Raw genomic sequence first — 22,400 nt, 5'->3', positions numbered from 1 at the left:
TATCATTTATTGACTCATTATTTAAAATAGTATTAATTTTGAATAAAAAAAGTAATCTAATAATCTTACAGCTGACACCTAAGTCAGAGTTTTCTGGGTGTGTTTCACTATAGCTTGACTTTTTGTTCTTAAAGTCACTGATTTCTTCCCTTTTCTTAGCCTTTACTTTCAGTTTTGTTTACTCTCATTTGTGTAAGTTTCATTTATCCCTAAACTCCATTCTGTGGTGTTTGTGGAAAAAGGGATAGTTCACCCAAAAATGAAAATCCTGACATCATTGACTCACCCTCAAGTTGTTTTAAACCTGTATAAGTTACAAAAAGTACTAAGTAGAAATGAATAAAAACTCAAACTGAAATGAAAATAAACGAAACCTAAATAGTAATATTCAATAAAATACTAAAAAGCGAAATTACGTTTAAATTGGAAATAAGAAATTCAAATATAATTCACAATATTAGCCTAATATTAATAAAAAATGAGGAATGTTGCCTTTGCAACTAACTGTTGAAGCACTAACTGGAAATAAATCAAAGCTAAAAACGGACTAAAACTAAAGTTAATTCAAAGTATTATTAAAAGCTACAATAATATAAATAAAACAATTAGTACTGCACTGCACAATTTGCATGCAAATTCATTTAGAACAGCTGGACATGTTTAATAATGTCTAAAACAGTTGAAAATAACTGAGGTAAAGCAGTCGTCTGGCTGGGTTTGTGGTGGTTATTGTGTGGTTTGTTCTACACTTTGTGATCGGTCTGGCTGGAGCCAAGGGAAGAATCAGGATCAGTTTGCCACAGCTTTTGTGCGCTGCATGTTTTAGGTTTCTCTCTAACAAGAGTGCAATAGCGGATGCCTTCACTTTTAAATGATGTGGTTTGACGTATTTAATAAGCCAAGATGAACAATAGCAGTTTATAATGGAGAGAATATAAAAGGCTGCTGGTGTAACAATAGCACTTTATGGATCTTCTCAGGCATCTGATTTCTTTGTCATTCATCAGAGTACAGCATGAGACGGCCTGAAATCCAGCCGTGGGAAAGATAAAACTAATTACATGGTGAATGGTTTCTAAGCCACTGTAGAGTTTGAACATGAAACAAATTACTTTTAAAATAAAAACAGACGTGCACGACAACTACATTTAATTGTGCACGTTCAATTTGGACAAAAGCAAAACGCTAAAAGGCGCCCCCTGGTGGACAAAGCAGGCGATCGCGTCCAAACTTTAGTGATGAAAAATGCACTCGATATTTAGCACAAATATCGCCGCCTAGTGGACAAACAGTTAACCAGCAGAAAAATATCTAGACTGAATTTTTGCATAGTTTTGGTCTAAATGCTTTTGCTTAAATGCTTTAAATCAATTGAAAATTAGCCAACAAATATTCATCATACGTTTTCATCCTAGTGATTAAAAAGCATTACATTTAAAAAGCATTATACACTCTTATAAAGAATATATTCTCCACACCACTTCATCAGGTCAATTCTGGAATGCTTTTATATATAGAGAGAGCCTATAAAAGAGCCTATATACTCATACATATACATATATATATATAAGAAATTAAAGACATTTATAAATCTAAATAATAATAATAATAAAAAATCTATTCTATTAAAACATTGTGTTTGTTTATGAGTGGCAATATAATTAAATAGAATTTGAATTGAAAAAATGATTATATATATATATATATATATATATATATATATATACATACATTTATAAATACAAATTAATTTTATTAAAACATTGTGGTAGTTCATTATTGCCAATATTTTATTTATATATTTATTCATTTCAGTTCATTATTGCCAATATTTTATTTATTTTTTGTATATAATTTATATATATTATAAATATTAAATATTGGCAGTAACATGTATACAGGACCCATTTTTTTATAAGGGAAAATAAACGGGAAAATAGATAAAAATGGAAGAAAAAAAATGATTGCTGATAATATGATGACTTTGCCATATACAGCGTAATCCAGTGAGCTTAAAGGGTTTAAGATCAGAGGCTCAGATGGCTTTAACATCCACACACCTGTTAACTGTGGCGATCCGACTCTCTCCTTCCCGCTTGTGTGTGTGTGGCAGTGCATGGACGTACTGAACTTCCAGGATGAGCATGAGCGTTCAGGCCTGGCTCCAGTCTGCTGATGTGCTGGTCTCTCTGCTGCTCGACTCTCTGGGGAACACGGACTATATGGAGGACTGGGATCTGTGTCTGAGATTACTGGAGAATCTGAGTTTGGATCTGATCGGTCAGGTGCAGTGTTTGCTGGAGGACCGAGTGGTGTGTGCTCAGTTCCTGGGCTCGCTGTGGGCAGACGATCTCTCGGCCTGGGCTTTTCTCAACATCTAGACTTTCATGCTACTTCTACAAAGCAATGGAGAACAATGTTCCAGACTCAGAGGATTTCAATGCAGCAACGCTTTCTGACGGACTCTTCTCTGATTTCATCATATTCTGCTCAACTTCATTCACAAATAGGGCCTAAAAGTCGAAAGAAAAAAAAAGGTACAAAAGCTGTCACTGGGACAATGCCCTTCAAAGGGGTATACCATTTAGGTGCTAATATGTACACTTTTGGAACTAATATGTACACTTTTGGTACCAATATGTACCTTTGAGGGACTAATATGTACACTTTTGGTACCAATATGTACCTTTGAGGGACTAATATGCACTCTTTAGGTACAAAGGTGTACCTTTTGAAACGGTACCGCCACAGTGACAGCTTTTGTACCTTTTTTTCTGCAAGTGCAAGAAAAGTTTGCACTTGGTTCATATAGACTCTTTATTGGCATCTGACAATCAACTCTATATAGCCTAATTTCTTTTATTAATGGTGACATTTAATTTCTTCTAACACTGTAATGGTTGTATATTCCATATAAAAACAGTATTATGAAAATGAACTGAGGGACCTTTAATCTTGTGTTTATGTTGTTACTAAAACAAAAATTTACTTCACAAAATTGTAAACAAAACGAATTCAGTAGATTTTAAACAGTAATATGAAATACAAATAAACTGAATGGTCTTTAATCACCATGTGTTTTATGTTACTAAAACTAAAGCTTATGTTAGGCTACTAAAACTATATACACTTCACAGAATATTTTTTTTTACCAATGGGGCTAAATCAATGTAAACACAGCATGAATATAAATAAACATAGGGACATTTAATCTTTTCCATGTTATTAAAACTAAAATTTACATCACAAAATTAGGTTGCACTTTATTTCAAGGTGTCACTGTTACAGTGTAATTATATATTTATGTACTGAGTAATATTAAGTAACTATGTACTTACTATAGGGTTAGGGTAGGATTAGGATTTGGTTGAGGGTTAGTTGCATGTAATTATGCATAATTTACAGTTATTACTATGGTAAGTACACGTAACATGTAGCAAAGGATAGGCTACTGTAAAATAAAGTGTTACCCAAAATTATTCATAAAATGTAATTTAATGTAAACACAAAATATGAAATATAAAAATTCGGAGGAATCTTTAATTGCCCAGTGTTTTCATGTTGCTAAAATCTAAAATTTATTTTACAAAATTGTATATAAGCCTGTGAAAAACTCCATTTCCCACAATGCATCACGAGAACCGGAAGCGCATCACTGCTCAGTTACGTGACACGTCGAGAGGTTCTTCTGTACACAAATGTCACGGACAGCTTAATTTCTATCACGAGATGTGATCATTCACTCAACGGACCTTCTTCAGATATCGTCCTCACAGTCTGGTTAACTCGTAAGTTTCTGTCCATGTCTTTCTAATGTTTTATTGGCGGTCAGAGAATGAGTTGTAACGGAAAAGTCCTCCGATAGCTGTGACAGAACACAAGCTTTTTGACTCTGTACTATTAATTACGCAATGATTGACGTGTCATGAAATACATTTAGCGACCGGTAATTTTAGGTATTCAACCTTAACGAAATCATTTCAAACACGATATTACAACGGTAGTAAATTCAATAGTTTAGCACCAGTTTTACTTGGGTTTCTGATACTTTCTATTTTTTTCACCTTTATTTTCTTTCTATTAGTGTTTAGTTAATAATTTAGTGTAAACATTGATTATTTAATTAAAAGAATTAAACGCCTTTGAATTATTATTTTTATTGTTTACATCATTTTAATAATCCACGTTTACTGTTAATCGATTTAACAGTAATATGTTTTTGTTCCATTGCTTAAATGTGTGTGTGTGTGTGTGTATATATATATCATTTAAGTAATGGAAACATTAAATGTACATTATAAAACGACAAATTATTTGAAATGATTGATTTTTATTTTATAATTTTAATTAATTTTCTATTTTATTTTAGCATATTTCACTCATATTTTATTTGCTAAAAAGAAAAAGCATTTATTTGTGTAACTATATATGTATATATATAGTATATACATATGCATTATTATACATTTTAAAGTGCAATATATTTTTTTATACTTTTTATTTGGGGGTAAAAATATTTCCTGGGAATTTCTTTGCAAGATTCACCCTGTTTGTCATTGGCTTTGATTACAATGTTACTAATGTCAATATTAGATGTTCGTTATGAATCTTGATAAAGTTGCTCTATCCAAACAGTGCTTGTGTTGATGGCGAGTCTTGTGCCAGTCTGACGGGTTACATGTGAGAGAGAGAGAGAGAGAGAGAGAGAGAGAGAGAGATCAGTCGGGATGAGTGGCGTGGCGCTCGCGCTGGAGGTGGTGGTGGTGTTCTTCCTCGCGCTCTTCTTGCTGCACCGCTATGGAGACTTTCACAAGCAGCATCGGATGGTCCTGTTCGCCACCCTCCTCGCCTGGTTCCTGTGCTTCCTCATCGTCTTCATCCTCCCGCTGGACGTCAGCACGGTGAGACCTCCTGGAAGCAGTTACAGACCATACTACAGTAGTCAACATATGAAGTGGATCAAAACCTTTCAACAAAGTTATACATGAATTACAACAATAACCGTTCTTGTCTTAGGACAACTTCAAAATGTTGACTACGGTAGTTAGGAGTGTTGTGGTTTAGTAGTTGGAAACTGAAAGGTTGCAGCCAGGTCCATAAACAAGAAGTGTTCTCAGTATGGATAAAGTGTGAGCTAAATGCAGTCATGGGAAATTCAGAAATGTTTAAAAAAAAAAGCTTTTTTGTGCAATCTTTATGAAATTATAGTTAAAATGATTATGCAATATAACTGGACATTTAATGGAAAGTATAGAACATTTTGTAAACTCTCTTTACAACTCTGTAAATGACAAATTCATAATGAGTAGAGTTAGACTTGTGACTGATGTTTACATTTATAATTAAGGCATTTAACATATGCTGTTATCTAGAGCCATTTACAAAACATGCTTTATTGTATGCATGACTGATATGATCAACAGATGGCATGCATGCAATACAGGACATTTCCTGCGGGGAAAAGAAGCACTAGCAAAACACAAATAAAACCTAAATCTGTTGTATTCTCAACGCTTGTTTCCTTGTGCATCTGCAGACCATATATAACCAGTGTGAGATTGATAGTGTCCACCTGATGCCGAGCCACATGCAACGTGATAATTCCTCCAACACTTCGGTATTTCCGACACAGAGGTAAAGAGGCTTGCTTTGGTCTAATGAACAGCTCTAGGAAGAAATAAAGCCTTGAAATGTGTTTAAACACTGTTAGATAGTGCTAAGACTTTTATGTTTAGTTAACACGCTGAATATGGTTATACATTAACTTTATCCACATCACCTCACCCTCTCCTGATTATAGGGTCGCGAAGTCTTGCCATAAGCCGTGGAGTTACATCCCAGATGGGATTCTTCCCGTGTTTTGGAGGGTGGTGTACTGGACGTCACAGTTCCTGACATGGTGCGAGAGAAATTATGTCATTCCTGTGTTTCTTCACAATAAAGTGCAACAGTAGGGTACTGGAAATAAACATCTTTTCAAGACAGGTCTACTATGAGATCTGATATTGTTAAATGTTTTTAGCTGCAATGCAATATTTTCACTCAATTAAAAAAAATAAGTTTAAACCCTCTGGTACTGTTCGGTCATCTTTGACCAAAAGAAAATGTTTTTATTTTTATTTGTTTACTTCATCGGAATGGTTTGAAACGTGGTAAATGTTTTGCCGCTTGTTATGTGAACACAAAATCATGGACATGATTCAAAAAGGTTAATGGTCCTGAAAAAAAGTCACACTTGTTCGTGGTCAAAAACGGCCGCATTAGAAATGAACGGGGAAGTGTTTGGTACTGCACCCAAACTAAAACTTACTGAAAGCAATTTTTTTGCAAACTCAACCTCAAATTTGATTTAGATTTATGCTTTTGTTTTTCTGACAGTTTTAGAGTACAACATGTTTTGGAAAATATATATTAAATAAAAAAAATTCAAATGGTATTTTTCATAAGGATAAATGTAAAATTGTATAACTTTTTTCAAGTTAATTTTTTTTCACTTCAGCATTTATTTGCCAATTGTCTTCTTTAAAAAGAGACCAAATTAAAGTCTGAGCTCCAAAGCATTAAAGATTTATGAGAGTTTAAGTTGGAAATTTAATTTTCAGATCCATGCTCAAAAAGTGAATAAATGGATTATAACCATTACATAAATATAATTTAGTACCGTAAAATCCCCTAAAAATACAAAATATTAAATAAAAAACATTATTGAACTAAAATATAGTACAATCATTTCATAAAAAAAAAAAAACCTGTAATTTTTGACAGATACGAGAACAGTACCAGAAATGGACATTACATCAAATAACCTCAGCAGTAAAATCCCACTCTTGAAGCATTGCAAATTATGCAGTTGAATATACAACTTAATGTAATACTTGTATATATTTAAATATTCTGCATTAAACATTTTATTTTTTTAATGACTACAGTCATTAATTTGGTATTATACTAATATATATATATATATATATATATATATATATATATACACAATGCTTTAAGGTATGAGTACTTAATACCCACAACAACACAAATGGGGAAAATACTTCTGGAACCAAGGCAGCTGAAAAAATTGGGTTGCGGTCCATATAACACTATTGACAGACCAGTAGCATTAGTGACGTTAAATCATTTCTATTTTATGGCACTTTTTTGTAATGACAAATTCAATGACAGATTTTGCTCTTACAAAAGTATAAAGGATTTTAAAAAATTTGTTCCCGTGTGCGCAGGCTCTTGATTCCCTTCATGCAGTCGTATGCACGTTCAGGAGGTTTCTCCATCTCAGGGAAAATAAAAACAGCCCTGATAGAAAACGCCATTTATTATGGCACATACCTGCTTATCTTCTGCTCCCTGCTCATCTACGTCGCCGTCACTCCGAAGTGGCACCTCTCCTGGTTAGTGTTACGCCCTCTTCTTTCCCCTTCAGCCAATCACAATACTCCTTTCATTTGTTGAAAGCTAGCTGACATATTTAACCTATATTTTTGTAAAGGTCTGACTTGCGGACGATTGGCATTACCGCCGCCAACACCTGGGGGCTGTTCCTGCTGGTGTTGTTGCTGGGATACGGCCTGGTGGAAATCCCGCGCTCCTATTGGAGGGCATCGTGCCACGGACAGCTGCTGGCAAAGACGTACTTTAAAGCAGCGAAACTGATGACGGAAAAAGCAGACGCCGAAGAAAACCTGGAAGATGTTATGGAGGTGAGGGATTGTCATTTCTTTGATCAAAGTTCATTATCTTATCAAAACATAAATGCACACTTAAATGTCCACTCTTTTGCAGGATGTCAGAACGGTTAATGAAACTATCAAATACAACCATCCTCTACGCAAATGCATTGACACTATTCTGAGAAAGGTAAGTTTCATGTAATCTTCATCCTACTGATTGTGCATATGTATATGTGGTGGTTCCCAAATGACAGACTATACACTATGCACTCAAACAAGTGGTGAATGAATTTTATATAGATTATTTTATCATTCAGCATCTGAGTCTGATGCCCCTCCCCCTCCGCTACGTAATTAAAGCTGTGACAGTTGAGTGCATGAAGTGTCCAACATTACACACTTAGTTTTTTTTGTTAATTAAGTGCTTCGTTGGGTATTTAAAGTGCACTTTGCACTATTAAACTCTACTCACACTATTTATATTACAAAACATCATAGAATTGTGTGCAAGTATGTGAATTGTGATGCACCTATGGAGTATTAATACCCTCACATCTTTCTCAGTGTCCTGTAGAATACCAGGAAAAGATGGGCAGAAACATGGACGATTATGAGGACTTTGATGACAAAGGAAACCCTTATCCTAGTAAAAATAGTTTAGTCAAACTACATAAAAAGGTAATAAAAAAACACTGCAGCTATATAGAATATTAATATAAAGCCAATTCACTGACATTTATTTTTTATAAATATTATTTAAAAGTTTTTCAAAATTCACTTTTAATATTTAAAATGTTATTTCATTTTAATATTAAATGTTTTGTACATTTAAAATGTATAATTGTATTATTTATAAGTATAATTATAAATATATTAAATGTAAATATTATATAAATATAAAATGAAATATTTTGTATTATATTAAAATGTATATTATGATTGAGACTTCTGCATTGTATTGATATCTCCCGTCAGGTGATCTATGCTGTTCAGAGGCATAACCGCACACAAGTCCAGTGGCAGATTCTATTGGACGAGGCTTTTCACTTAGAGGACGTGGCCAAAAATGAGACGAGCTTGACCCACCAGTTCATTCACAGCTTCCCCTCTGCAGAACCGCCTGGATGGATCAGCAAGTACCTGTACACGCCCAGCGTGGGTGAGGAAACCTGTGAACACATTCTCTCTCTTTTGTAGTCGAAAATACCTTTCTGCTCTAACTACAATAACACCTTTATGAGAGAAACACAGATCTGCAATTCAACAGAGTAAAGGCTCATTCACAATGAGCACGCCAACAAACAAAACTTTAAAACAATGCATTCCTGACAAACAATGCAGCAGGACATGCTTTTGAGTCTCTCTTATGATTTTAGAAGTCCTCAGAAGGACTTCTGAGCTGTACTAGGTTACTTTTAGTGTTACAATGCTTTGTGAATTACTCTTAGATGAAAAATGTACCAGTCCTAATATTAGGAGCAACAAAGATGGTCTATAGCCCTATTCGGACGGGATTAACTTTACAAGGGTAGATGGAGTAATGTAAATTTACCACAGGACGTCTGTAATATTAATGGCCAATTCGCACGGGATAAGATATCTCAGTAAAACTAGCAGAAGTGGGAGAGTAACTCGATTTGCGCATCGCCGTCACCCTCCTGCCGTCATGTGCGTATTACGTTGTTTCCTGATATCACGTGCGCAAATACATAACCTATATTTATATAAAACAGTTAGGTCCGGTCGAACGATGTATTAAGTAACTTCAGATTGGATTGTGTTGGTAACAGGCACTTAGCTACCGCTAAAAGATGTTTTGTGCCTCTAACAAGTGCTTTCGATCGTCTTTCTGATCAGAATGGTGTGTGTGAAACACTTGAGTTTTGCCACAGACTTGTCCCAGCGTCTCGAACGCAACTGAATGCTTTTTCAAGCGTCTCCATACTTGAAAAACTGTGGAAAACTACTTTTAAACAGGAAATTACGAAATATTTACGTACATATTTACAGCGGGTCTATTCAAAGGGATTAGTATTACCTGAGGTAATTTTTCCGGACCTTTTTACTTAAGGTAGAAGTCGTCATAATCTTTACTGACATTGTCCGTAATGATTACTGAGATGCACATTCGGACGGGACTAAAATCACAGAGAAGCTCTGGTGATTATTACTTTACCCCACCTCTCCATGTTAAACTAACCCCGTCCGAATAGGGCTTAAAATATACATCTTATTACCTGTATCACCGTTTAATTGATGCCTACAACTGTGTTTGCTCATCTGTTTCATCAACGCAAGCTTTACCTATGTGGTTTCTGACGCTCGATATTTTAGGATTTTTCATAAAACAAGACTGTTCCACAAACATTGCAATCTTGCTAAACTTGTTTTTGTGGAACAGTCTGGTTTTATGAAAAATCCTATAGAGCGTCAGAAAACCACCCAGGTAAAGCTTGCGTTGATAATACAGATGAGCAAATTTTTTTATAAAACCAGACTTCCACAAAAACAAGTTTAGCCAGATTGCAATGTTTGTGGAACAGGTTTTTTTTTGCCAAATGCCAATGGAAATATTAATAGTTTTCTTATCAAATGTCAATCCACTTTGAAAAGACTCTCTATAGTATGTATGTTTGGAATGGTTGGTTCATTTCAGCACACATACGACTGTTGTCCACCTACCCGTGACCAGCACAAAGAGAAATTCTCTTTGCTAAGTTGTTCTCAAAGGCTCGGACCCCTCCGTCAATGGAGGTCTATGGGACTTTTGCCTGTTTTGTAATCCAAGTCTGATCGCTTACAGAACAGAACACCTTTCATCAACAAGCCGCACAATTTGAGATGTCAGAGCGCACACATTGCACAGTAAAGTTTTATTTTTAGGGTTAAGGATTGGTTCAAATCGCTAACCTTAAGTAATGAATGCTATCATAAGCTATGATATTGAGTCAAAGGAGCAGTTTGTATAGGCAATAACCTCATGCATCTCTCTCTCTGTCCTGTAGAGTGGTACTGGGAGTGTGTGTTCCGGCGCTGGTGTTATCGCGTGCTGGCTGTGCTTTTATGCCTGTTCTCTGCAGCCGTGGTCTGGTCTGAATGCACCTTCTTCAGCACACAGCCCGTTCTGTCTCTCTTCGCTGTCTTCATCCAGCTCGCAGAGAGAGACTACAACTATGTTTACATAGAGGTGAGGAACACAAGCACAATTACACATCTGCATACGGCCAATCAGAAAGCTGCGTACTTCCGCCAACACGGCTGATAAATGTGCAAAATTAATTTTTTGCCACATGCATGAAAACGTATTTTGCATTATTTTTATTACAAATATGTTTGAGCCCATGACTGTAATTATTTAGTTTTTCACTGTAAACAACCGCTTCTTGGGGCTTATTGCTTTATTTTCTTTTATGTACGATTCCAAGTGAAAAAAAAAGCATATTTGGTTTACACTGTAAGTGACTTGAACAAAACAAGAATCAAATCATTAATCACAATTATTTGTATGACAATTAATCGTCAGCACAAAATTCATGATCGTGACAGGCAGGGCTGGGTATTGACACAAATTTCACAATTCGATTCGATTTCGATTCACAAGCTTGCAATTCGATTAGATTTCGATTCGATTCAATATTGATTATTTTGGATGTCAGGTATAATACATGGCAAATTTTCTCAAGGAAAACAAATCTCTTAACTAATGCTGTAAAATATGGGAGTCAGTTGTAGCATACTAGGCTTCATTAGCCTACTATTTCGCGATATAACTGGTATCATTAAGGTGGAAGAGAAGATCATGTGCTTCTCTTGAGCTGAGCTGCACCAGAGCGATCTCACGCCACAGCGCCAAAACGGTATTTATGTTTTTGAATTTCGTAAGAAAATGGACGTAATTTGAAATCTGAGACTTTGTTTCATATCAAAAGTAACAAAGCACAAAGATTATTGCGATTTATTGAATGGGATGCGCATTCATTCATCAACTGAAAACAGGATGACTAATCGATTCTTGGGATTTAAGAAACGATAGCGGTTCGTAAAAATGAGAATCGATTAAAATCGAGAAATCAATATTTTTTAGCCAGCCCTAGTGACAGGTCTACGTGGTGCTTTGCAGGTAATCATTTTTGTACTTAAAGTCAAAATAAAATGGTGTTTGCAAACCATTTTTACTTGCATAATGTCACATTAATATGTAAACCAACATGACTTGGGAATTATTGGTGAAAAGTGGTTGGTGAGGTTAAAAAAAACTACAACCTGTACATTGTTATTTTGTGTTTGTCCTCTAGATGGCGTGTTTTGTCACCATATTCTTCTTGTGTTACTGCGTGTACTCCACTGTGTTCCGGATCCGAGTCTTTAACTATTATTACCTGGCCCCTCACCACCAGACGGACGCCTACAGCCTGCAGTTCAGCGGCATGTACGAAACACCACGTGACTGTTACAAAAACCATCTCGGGTTGTTTTGATCTGTTGCTGTATCAGTACTCAGCATTTCATTCTGATTGATGCGCAGGTTGTTTTGTCGTTTGACGCCTCCGCTGTGTCTGAACTTTCTGGGTGTGATTCACATGGACTCCACCATCTCCCATCAGAAGAGACAGCAGACAGCATACAATTCAGTGAGTCACACACCACTCTCATGCTAAAATACGATCACACGTCATTATAACTGGCATGTGAGACTTTAATTGGCTGGATTATATTACTATAATAATAATAATAATAATAATGATATTTTCATTATTTTATTCAAAGTATATCTTCATGACATGATAGATTTATTTAAATGTATGCATGTAACAATACTTGGTAATAAACAACAATATTTACTTTATTTTATATAACTTTAATTTACCGGTACTAAAAATGCAATGACCACTTTTATGAGGCAAGGCAAGGCAAGGCAAGTTTATTTATATAGCACATTTCATACACAATGGCAATTCAAAGTGCTTTACATAGAAGAAATTAAAATAATAAAAAGAAATAAGAATAATTAAAACAGTTTAGAAGAATACAAAATAAAATACAGTACAAACAGTCGGACGAACATTGGCACAGTGCTCATTCAGTAAATGCATAGTTAAACAGATGTGTTTTGAGTCTGGATTTGAATGTGACTACAGTAGGAGCACATCTGATCTCCTCTGGAAGCTGGTTCCAGCTGTGGCTGGCATAATAGCTAAAAGCGGACTCGCCATGCTTAGAGTGAACCCTTGGTATTTCAAGCTGATATGATCCTAATGATCTGAGTGATCTGTTGGGTTTATATTCAGTGAGCATATCTGCAATGTATTTAGGTCCTAGGCCATTGAATGATTTATATACCAGTAATAATACTTTAAAATCAATCCTAAATTTAACTGGGAGCCAGTGTAAAGACCTGAGGACTGGTGTGATATGTTCATATTTTCTGGTTCTGCTCAGAATCCTGGCGGCAGCGTTCTGTATGAGCTGCAACTGTCTTATGGTCTTTTTGGGAAGGCCAGTGAGGAGTCCATTACAGTAATCCACCCTGCTGGTGATGAAAGCATGAACAAGTTTCTCTAAGTCTTGTCTGGAAACAAAGCATCTTATTCTTGCTATATTTTTCAGATGATAGTATGCTGATTTAGTTATTGCTTTGACATGACTACTGAAACTAAGGTCTGACTCTAGTGTCACACCAAGATTCCTGACTTGATGTTTAGTTGTTTGACCCCTAGAGTGAAGGTATGCGTTCACCTTGAGAACTTCATCTTTGTTTCCAAACGCAATGACTTCAGTTTTGTCTTTGTTTAACTGAAGAAAGTTTTGACACATCCAACTGTTAACTTCATCAATGCATTGGCACAGGGAGTCAATGGGGCTGTAATCGTTAGCCGATAGGGCTAAGTAGAGCTGTGTGTCGTCTGCATAGCTGTGGTAAGCAATTTGGTTCTTTCTCATTATTTGGCTCATTGGGAGCATATACAGGTTGAACATGAGTGGTGCAAGAATTGAGCCTTGAGGGACTCCGCATGTCATGGATGTCCACTCAGACTTATGGTCTCCTATACTCACATAATAACCTCTCCCATCTAAGTATGACCTGAACCATTTTAGGACTATCCCAGAAAGCCCCACCCAGTTTTCCAGCCTGTCCAGAAGTATGTTGTGATCGACAGTGTCAAATGCAGCACTGAGGTCGAGTAGTACCAGCACTGATAATTTGCCTGAGTCAGTATTTAAGCGAATATCGTTTATTATCTTTATGAGCGCTGTCTCTGTGCTGTGGTGCGGTCGGAAACCAGATTGAAAATTGTCAAAGTATCCATTCGAGCATAAGAATTTGTTCAGCTGATTGAAGACAACTTTTTCAATGATCTTACCTATGAAAGGAAGATTTGAGATCGGTCTATAGTTGCTTAATATGGTCTTATCCAGATTGCTCTTTTTCAGGAGGGGCTTGACAACTGCAGTTTTCAGGGAGTTTGGAAAACTCCCAGAGAGAAGTGAAGCATTTACCACTTCTAGAAGATCTGCTTCTAAACTGTTTAACACACTTTTGAAAAACGATGTGGGAAGTGTGTCAAGAGCGCAGGTTGATGTTTTAAGGTGCTGTACGGTTTCTTCCAAAATTTTGCCATCAATTTCTTTGAAATCAGACATAGTAACTACTTTCTCAGGTGGTTTGATCTGTCTGACCCCAGTGCAACTCAAGGATGTGCTGATCACCTTTCTGATATTATTGATTTTCTCAGAGAAGAAAGAAGCAAACTCACTGCACTTGCTGTCTGAGAGCATTTCACTGGGAATCTGGCTTGGGGGGTTTGTCAGTCTCTCTACAGTAGCAAAAAGAGTGCGTGTGTTGTTTAAATTGCTGTTTATAATATTTGAGAAGAAAGTCTGTCTAGCTTTGCCTAGCTCCATATTGAAAGCATGAAGGCTGTCTTTGTAGATGTTATAATGGACTACAAGTTTTGTCTTCCGCCACATGCGCTCTGCTTTTCTGCATTGTCTTTTCATATTTTGCACTGCTGTTGAGTTTCTCCAAGGTGCCTTTTGTCTGCCACTCTTCTTCCTGACTTTAACAGGAGCAATATCATCAATTACACCTTTAACTTTTGAGTTAAAAGAATCAAGGAGAAAATCAACAGAGTCTGCAGATATGCTTGGTGTTAAGGATATAGCCTTCATAAATAGGACACTAGTGTTCTCATTTAAGCATCTCTTCTTGACAGACACAGATCTAGCTTCAGTGGCAGGAGAGATCAATATATCAAAGAAAATACAGAAATGATCAGACAGTGCTACATCCTTAATAACAATCGATGAAATGTTTAGACCCTTACTGATAAGTAAATCTAAAGTGTGTCCACGATTGTGTGTGGGTCCATGTACATGCTGAGTCAGATCAAAAGTTTTTAAAACAGTTTTGATTTCTTTTGCCATATTGTTTTCTCCATTATCTATATGGATGTTAAAATCTCCAGTAATGGCAAAACAGTCAAACTCTGAGGTAATTGTTGATAACAGTTCTGTAAAGTCCTCAGCAAAGGCTGGAGAGTATTTTGGAGGCCTGTAAATAATGAAAAGTAAAATGCGTGGAGCACCTTTTAACACAATACCCAGATATTCGAAAGACAAGTAATTCCCAAATGATATTTGCTTACATTGATAGATATCTTTAAAAAGAGCAGCTAGACCCCCACCTCTCTTAACAGCTCTGCAGACACTCATAAAAGTAAAGTTAGGAGGGGCTGCTTCATTGAGGATTGTTGCACTGCAGCTGTCTTCTAGCCAGGTTTCATTTAGAAGCATAAAATCCAGGTTGTTTGTGGTTATTAAGTCGTTGACTAGAAGTGATTTATTTTTAAGTGAGCGAATGTTTAAAAGAGCTAACTTAACAGACTTACTTTTCCCCACAGCAATATTAGTTTGACGTGTAATAGGCACCAGATTAGTTGGGTTTGCTGTACGGCTATTGAAGGCCTTAGACTTTCTATCATGTAATAGAACAGCAATAGAGAAAGATACAGGCACACTGGGTTCCCGCTTGTTTTGTAAACATTTGAGAAAGTTACTGTTATCAAAACGGGGACCCAAAACACATCACTGAGAGCTGGTATCAGTTGTTTTTGGTTCACCTCGAGCAGAAGGAGGAGGGTGTGGGCCCTGGCGTTGTGGCAGAGGCCGAAGAGCTCTCACAGGAGGAGGGGGAGGGGGAGGGCGAGCTGGGCCCGCAGGCTTTGGTGGTAGTGGTGCCTGTCTTTTTTTAGTTGGTATCTGGGGGCTTGCAGCAAAAGAGTGGGATAGTCTGGTTCCAGCATGCACCAGTTCTTCCATTTTCTGTGAGAAGCACAGTAGTGGCGTTGCAGGAGAGAGGGAGAAAGTGTCTGGTGAAAGGGGCTGTTGCTCTGGTGTTATAGGAGGCTGTAATATGCTGTCCTGGCTTCCCTGGCTGTTTTCCAGGAAGTCGTCCTTGGGTGCTGAATCTTCAAGCAGTTCTGATATGGCTGTCTGTGGTGAGCTCTGTGTGCAGGGCTCAGCTGAGATTGTGTCTGTGAGCAGAGGTTGTTGTGGCGGAGTGGTGTTATCATGTCCATTTTGCTGCTGAAGAGAAGTCCCGTGGTCATTCATACTGTGTCCAGGTGTGTGTGTGCCATTCAGATTGAGTGGATTGGCACAAACCGCAGAAGGATGATTTAGGGAGAAGTAGATATTGTCCTTTAACACTCTTGAACCAAGTTTGTTTGGGTGATGGCCGTCCCGATGAAACAGTTGTCGTTGACTCCAGAAAAGATTGAAATTGTCAATGAAGTTCACTGCTTTTATATTGCAGGTTTTTTGCAGCCATGTATTAAGCCCAAGCAACCGTGAAAACCTGTTTGTTCCTCTTGCTGGGAGTGGTCCACTGATGAATGTTTGAACTTTCAGTCTTTTAAGTGTTTCAAAAAGTTCATTGAAATCCTTCTTAAGGAGTTCTGACTGCTCTTTATGAATATCATTCTTCCCCACATGTATGATGAGTCGATTTGCAGTCTTATGTTTCATCAGAATGTTCTGAAGTTCCCTGTTTATATCAGAAGTTGTTGCTTGTGGAAGGCAGCACGTAGTTGTATCCCTGTTGCTAATGTTTCTGATTATGGAGTCCCCCACTATCAGAGTCCTGGACTCGGCTGCGCTCTGAGCTGAGTGCCGCTGTCTGCTCAACCTTGAGCGCCAGTTAGCATCAGTGTTAGCTACTGGCCTATTCAGTCTGTGTTCGATCACATTCATCACATTTGTGGATTCCTCATTTACATTCATTAGCACTTCAAATCTGTTCTCAAGATGTATAGGCGGTGGTAGGAGGCCAGTGTTTGCAATCCTTGTCAGAGCTGTATCTGGGGTAGAGGATGCTACTGCGGTAATATGTGATGCTCGTGACAATCTGATGTCTCGAGTGCCTTTGGGTTTAGCTCCCTGTTTGTGCCATCGATTAGTATGTCGATCGGCTTGTTTCTCTACCTGTCGAGGAGTACTAGTTTCATGGGACTCACCGGCTGTATGCTGAGGGTGTCCATGACGAAGCTCTGTTGTGTGCTCCGTCTGGTTTGGTGGTCCCGTAAGTAACTTTGTTTCAAGAACTGCTATCCTTTGTAAAAGTCTGTGGCAGTTAGTGCAGCAAGTAGATTCCAGAAGAGGCATTTTCTCTTATCCTTGTAGGCAGTTGTGTTTTCCTTTCCCGGTATGTAAGCTGGTCGGGTAAAAGAATTCTCAGTTTTTGTAGTAATCCAAACTTTGTCGTATGAGCACTGTGCTGATTTGCTGAAGTTAAAATTAGGTGATAAAAGGAAATAAATATAGAAAAAATAGGAGATAAAATGTAAAAGCGATAGAGCAAAGCGCGGAGCAGTAAGCAAGAGCGTCCGAACAGTAGCTGAGCAGGAAGTTCATGAGCACTTTTTATTGATGATGGGCTGAATTTGAGTTTTGAACTGGAATTTTCAAACCACTATTTTTACTACTGACTTTTAAGTCAGAGACACTATTAAAATATCTTTGTCTTGCGAGTCCAATGTCTATAATGAAAACTAATGGCATACATTACATAAAGCATATTAAATCACAGCATTCATTTGCGATTAACTTGAGAATAATAATAATGAATATTGTTTTTCTCGTGTATTTAAATGCTGTCGCTGCAAACAATTTATTGAAAAGACAAAAGATGAAGGCGCCATATTGAATGTTTTGCAAATAATCCCATTTATGGTTATACACCATGTATGACCATATGATTATTTGCTAAAAATGCAATATGGTGACATCATTAGCACATTTATTGATGTTGCAAACAAAATGACTCAAATGACTATTTTTGCTACTGTGCTTTAAATCAGAGACACCATTAAAATATCTTTGTCTAATATGTCTATAGGAAAACTAATTGGCCATATAAAAAGCGTATTAAAATTACAGCATTAATGATGTTGCTTAATTTTATGTCATATTTTATATCATGTACACTCAGTAAATCACCCAGCCGTATTGATACTTATTGCCACATCACTTCAAAATCTCTCTCTCTCTCTCTCTCTATGACTATGATAGATAATGGGATCCATGCAGGTCCTGTCATTCATCGCTAATGGATTTTATATTTATTATCCTATGCTCATCGTTTTGCTCTGCATTGCAACTTACTTCAGGTAAGATGTAACTGCAACAAATATTTGGCTTTGAAATATTACAGAGACTGTTGTTGTTGGAAGGCTGTTAGCTCTTTGTTTTTCCTCTTGTTCATTCTAGTCTGGGCACACGCTGTCTGAACTTGCTGGGCTTCCAGCAGTTTATGGGTGATAATGATCTGACCTCTGACCTGGTGGACGAGGGGAGAGAACTCATCCGGAGAGGTACAGTACCATAGACCAAATTCAAAACTGGTCCAAATCTATGTTAGTCCAAACCTAATTGATAATTGATAGAATAGTTTTAGCAGATATACACAAATTACATTTATTTTTATTTTTGTATTATTATTTGATGTAATCGCAACAGTCAAAGAAGGACTGGATTATATTGCTAGATTCTATATATCAATATTTTATTCAAAGTATATTTATATCAGATTATAATTAATCAGATTTTTTTCAATCAAAAATCAAATTGGACTTTTTCAATCTGAATAGAATTAAAATTGTATGCTTTTAAAATGTACAGTCTTAGACCTATTGCAATTAGAACAAATTCTAATATATATATATATATATATATATATACACACACACACACACACACACATTACCGTTCAAAAGGTCAGTAAGTTTTTTTTTGCAAAAAATAAATTAATACTTTTATTCAGCAAGGATGCATTAAATTGATCAAAAGTGACAATAAAGACATTAATAATGTTATACGTCCAAAAATAATTTTTCAAATAAATGCTGTTCTTTTGTACGTTCTATTCATCACAGAATCCTTTAAAAAAATTAAATCACGGTTTCCACAAAAATATTAATCAGCACGATTTCTGAAGGATCATGTGACACTGAAGACTGGATTAATGATGCTGAAAATTCAGCTTTGATCACAGGAAAAAATTGTGAGGAATAAATATTAAAATAGAAAAGTTATTTTGAAAAGTAATATTTCAAAATTTCCTGTTTTTACTGGATTATTGAACGAATGTGCAACCTCTGTGAACATGAAACTTCTTTCCAAAACATTACAAATCTTGCCGACCACAAACTTTTGAAAAATTGTGTTTATAAATACAAAATAACGATAATGTATTTATATTTGAAAATTATATAAAATATACAAAAATTGTCAAATATAAAAAGTTGATGTTATAATTTCATTGTTTTTAAAACACTCTAAACATTGCTCTTGTTTTCAGAAAAAAGAAAACGTCAGAGAACAGAGGACGGCGAGACCAGACGGAGAGTGAGTTTATTTCTGCCTAAACTGCCTCACATTTAATGCTGAGGATAGATTATAGTACTGTAATACTGTACCTGTCTGAACCCCGTTCATCACGTCTCTTGTCTGTCAGGAATGGAGGGAACGCTACAGTGATCAGAGGGAGAGATATGGCGGGAGGAGCAGAAGTGCGTACTCAGAGCTGAAGGAGACGGACGGCTCCAGCTCAGACACTGGCAGAGGTGAGGACAGATTCACACTGTTAGTCTTACTGATAATACTCTAGCTTTCAGTTCTTGGTCAGATGTGATGAAGAGCATTGGGTTTGTGTGTGTGTGTGTGTGCGCAGCTCAGTCTCGTAGAGATCGAAACGACAAGGCTGAATTACTACAAGACGCTGAACCGTTGGACTTCACTGGAGAAGAACAGCTGGAAACGGATAACAGGAGGTCTGTATTAATACATTATATCTCATAACATACTTTCGGTCATGGAAACTAATAGCATAAGCTTGAGAATATTGTTTTTCTTATGCATTTTTATGCTGTCGCTCAGAACACTTTTTTTAAAGACTAAATGTTATATTTAGTTATATATTTAAGGATTATTGAATATTTATTTTGTTCTTTATTCATACAACACTTCTTACCCATGTAAAAGAGAAAGTAAATCTTTATATATATATAAATAAATAAATACATATATGTACTTATGTTGAATATTAAATACAATAATTATTTAATATTACATACATTGTGTGATGATATTGTGTAAACGTTCAGGGATTTTGATTTGATTTACATTACTCACTGATGCTTTTACAGAAAGTAATTTGAAAATGATGAACATCACAAGCTATTTATCATAAGAGCCAATGGTATTTGCCGCACACAATGACACATTTCAAGTGTAAGATATAAGAAGAAACTACTGGGACATTAGGCATTTTGAAGGTTTTCATTGAAGAACATGTAGTTCTCGTTGTTAATGGATGTCATCATCTCTCTGTAGGTACACCGCTGGAGGACATTACCTCGCGACCTCTGCGTCTCGTAGCCGCATCTTTGATGATGTATGAGAACGAGGAGAACAATAAAGGGAAACTGTTTGCACTTTTTAATCTTCACACTCTTCCTGAAGTGTCCAGTGAGGGACTGCAGCTTTAACGCTTCTGTGTCTCTTTGTACTGAATGTGTTTTCTGTGTGTTTGTGTGTGTGTGTGTGTGTGTGTGTGTGTGTGTGTGTGTGTGTGTGTGTGTGTGTTACCTCCCTTTACTTCCAGATGAAGCCAAAATAGCAAACCCCACATACTGTACACAACTGTAGTGCACTGAAGGTACAGCATCTTCACAGCAGTGACGGTTGGTGTTCATGCAGAGGAACATTATTATTGTGTGGCTGAAAAAGGGAAGAAAAAGTGTCACGTTAGTTCTCTATAGAATCACAAGATTCTATTCAAAGAGTTTATTTAAGGTTCATTACACTTCATACTCTGAACTTTCACCCTCAGGATGACCAGTAAATCACCAACAGGAAACACTTCTGTCTTTTGTTTGAGTATTTTGATTAACCGTTCATTATTTAACAGATCACACTTTAAAGTTACAGAAGAAAATATGAAGAATACGTCTCATTTTGGTTATTCAGCTCGTGTTTTGTACTGTAAACTTCAAATCTCTTTGATCAAAAAGTGAATGCATATAACTTGAATGCTGTTTTACTTTTTCAATTATGTTCTATTTATTATAAATGTCTCTGAATTAATATTAAATTACTGCTCAGAGCTACTGAAATTTTGAAGGACAATTTGTGCTTTTTTTTTTTTTTGGACTACACATCTGTATAGCAGCTGTTTTATTTTCTTTCTTTTATTTGTTCTTGTTTTTTTTGAATTCCCTCAATACCTCCAATAAATATTCCTGATATTTTAATTACCTTTCTGTACAATTTTCTATAACTGAATGAGAAAAGTCGTCTTGATATTTTAGTGCTGCTCAATGGCAGATTTGAGTGCTTTTAAAGAACAACAAAAATGGCAATCTATGGTCTCATCACGCAGCTCGCACACATAATTCAGAGTTAGAGCTAAAAAGGATTGAGTTTTTTTTATGCCATTTCTGGTTTTGTGCTGTCTCTGACATTCAAAATCTCAAGTGCTTTAAGTAGGCATTCACACAACACTAGCAAAGTCCCTTTACCACCACAGGGCTCTAAAATAATCAGATATGAAGTAATATATGGGTATTTATCTAAATTATTTTTTAGTCAACTGGATGTTTCTCTACATGATGTTCTATTATGAGCTGAACAAAACATAATTAATAAAATTAAAGTGGACTATTTATTTATTGCCATGCCAGTGATTAACACAAACATATTTCTACATAAGTTTATATGTGAAGCATTTTGAGTTAAATAAAAATAAAATAGCTCCAATTCTGCTGGATACCAGATATATAGGGATACAAGGAAATTAAATTATATATAATATAATATAATTATAAAATAGAGACATGAATGAAGGTAAAATACTAATTAAAAGCAACTTCGACAAACACTGGCAAAATAATCGGGGGTATAGATAAAGGTAGAGAATAAACAATATATTAAAAAATGTAGAAACAGAAGATAATTTTTTTGTGAATCTGGTCTAGACTAGAGATCAATGAAGCCATGATTTTACCAAAGACTGTACATTATTTTATCATTTACTCACTCCAGTATAATGGTGATCACTCCAGGTGGCGGTATGCAGCTTTTGCAATGGTCACCCGCCAGAAGACAAAGAAGAATTTTTTATATTTTCAGAGCCCGTCTACGAAGAGCCTGCCCACTCCCTAT

General features: G+C 36.2%; 1 protein-coding gene across 1 annotated transcript; it reads left to right on the top strand.

Moving 5' to 3' along the window:
- Window positions 1–4,727: 4,727 nt before the first annotated feature.
- Window positions 4,728–20,640, top strand: lmbrd2a (LMBR1 domain containing 2a; the record flags this gene model as incomplete). Its single annotated transcript, XM_084415481.1, has 17 exons — window positions 4,728–4,901; window positions 5,537–5,634; window positions 5,801–5,899; window positions 7,233–7,400; window positions 7,499–7,709; window positions 7,792–7,866; window positions 8,244–8,357; window positions 8,655–8,838; window positions 10,685–10,866; window positions 11,975–12,108; window positions 12,205–12,310; window positions 18,249–18,346; window positions 18,447–18,550; window positions 19,537–19,583; window positions 19,693–19,801; window positions 19,909–20,008; window positions 20,571–20,640. The coding sequence occupies 17 exons, from the start codon at window positions 4,728–4,730 to the stop codon at window positions 20,635–20,637; spliced, it is 2,070 nt and encodes a 689-aa protein (XP_084271607.1). The 3' UTR covers window positions 20,638–20,640.
- Window positions 20,641–22,400: the final 1,760 nt, after the last annotated feature.

This window comes from Rutilus rutilus (assembly GCF_951802725.1).
Source record: "Rutilus rutilus genome assembly, chromosome: 7".
Classification (NCBI taxonomy): Eukaryota; Metazoa; Chordata; class Actinopteri; order Cypriniformes; family Leuciscidae; genus Rutilus; species Rutilus rutilus.
The sequence above is the reverse complement of the archived record's forward strand: the minus strand, read 5'-3'. Positions and strand labels throughout refer to the sequence as shown.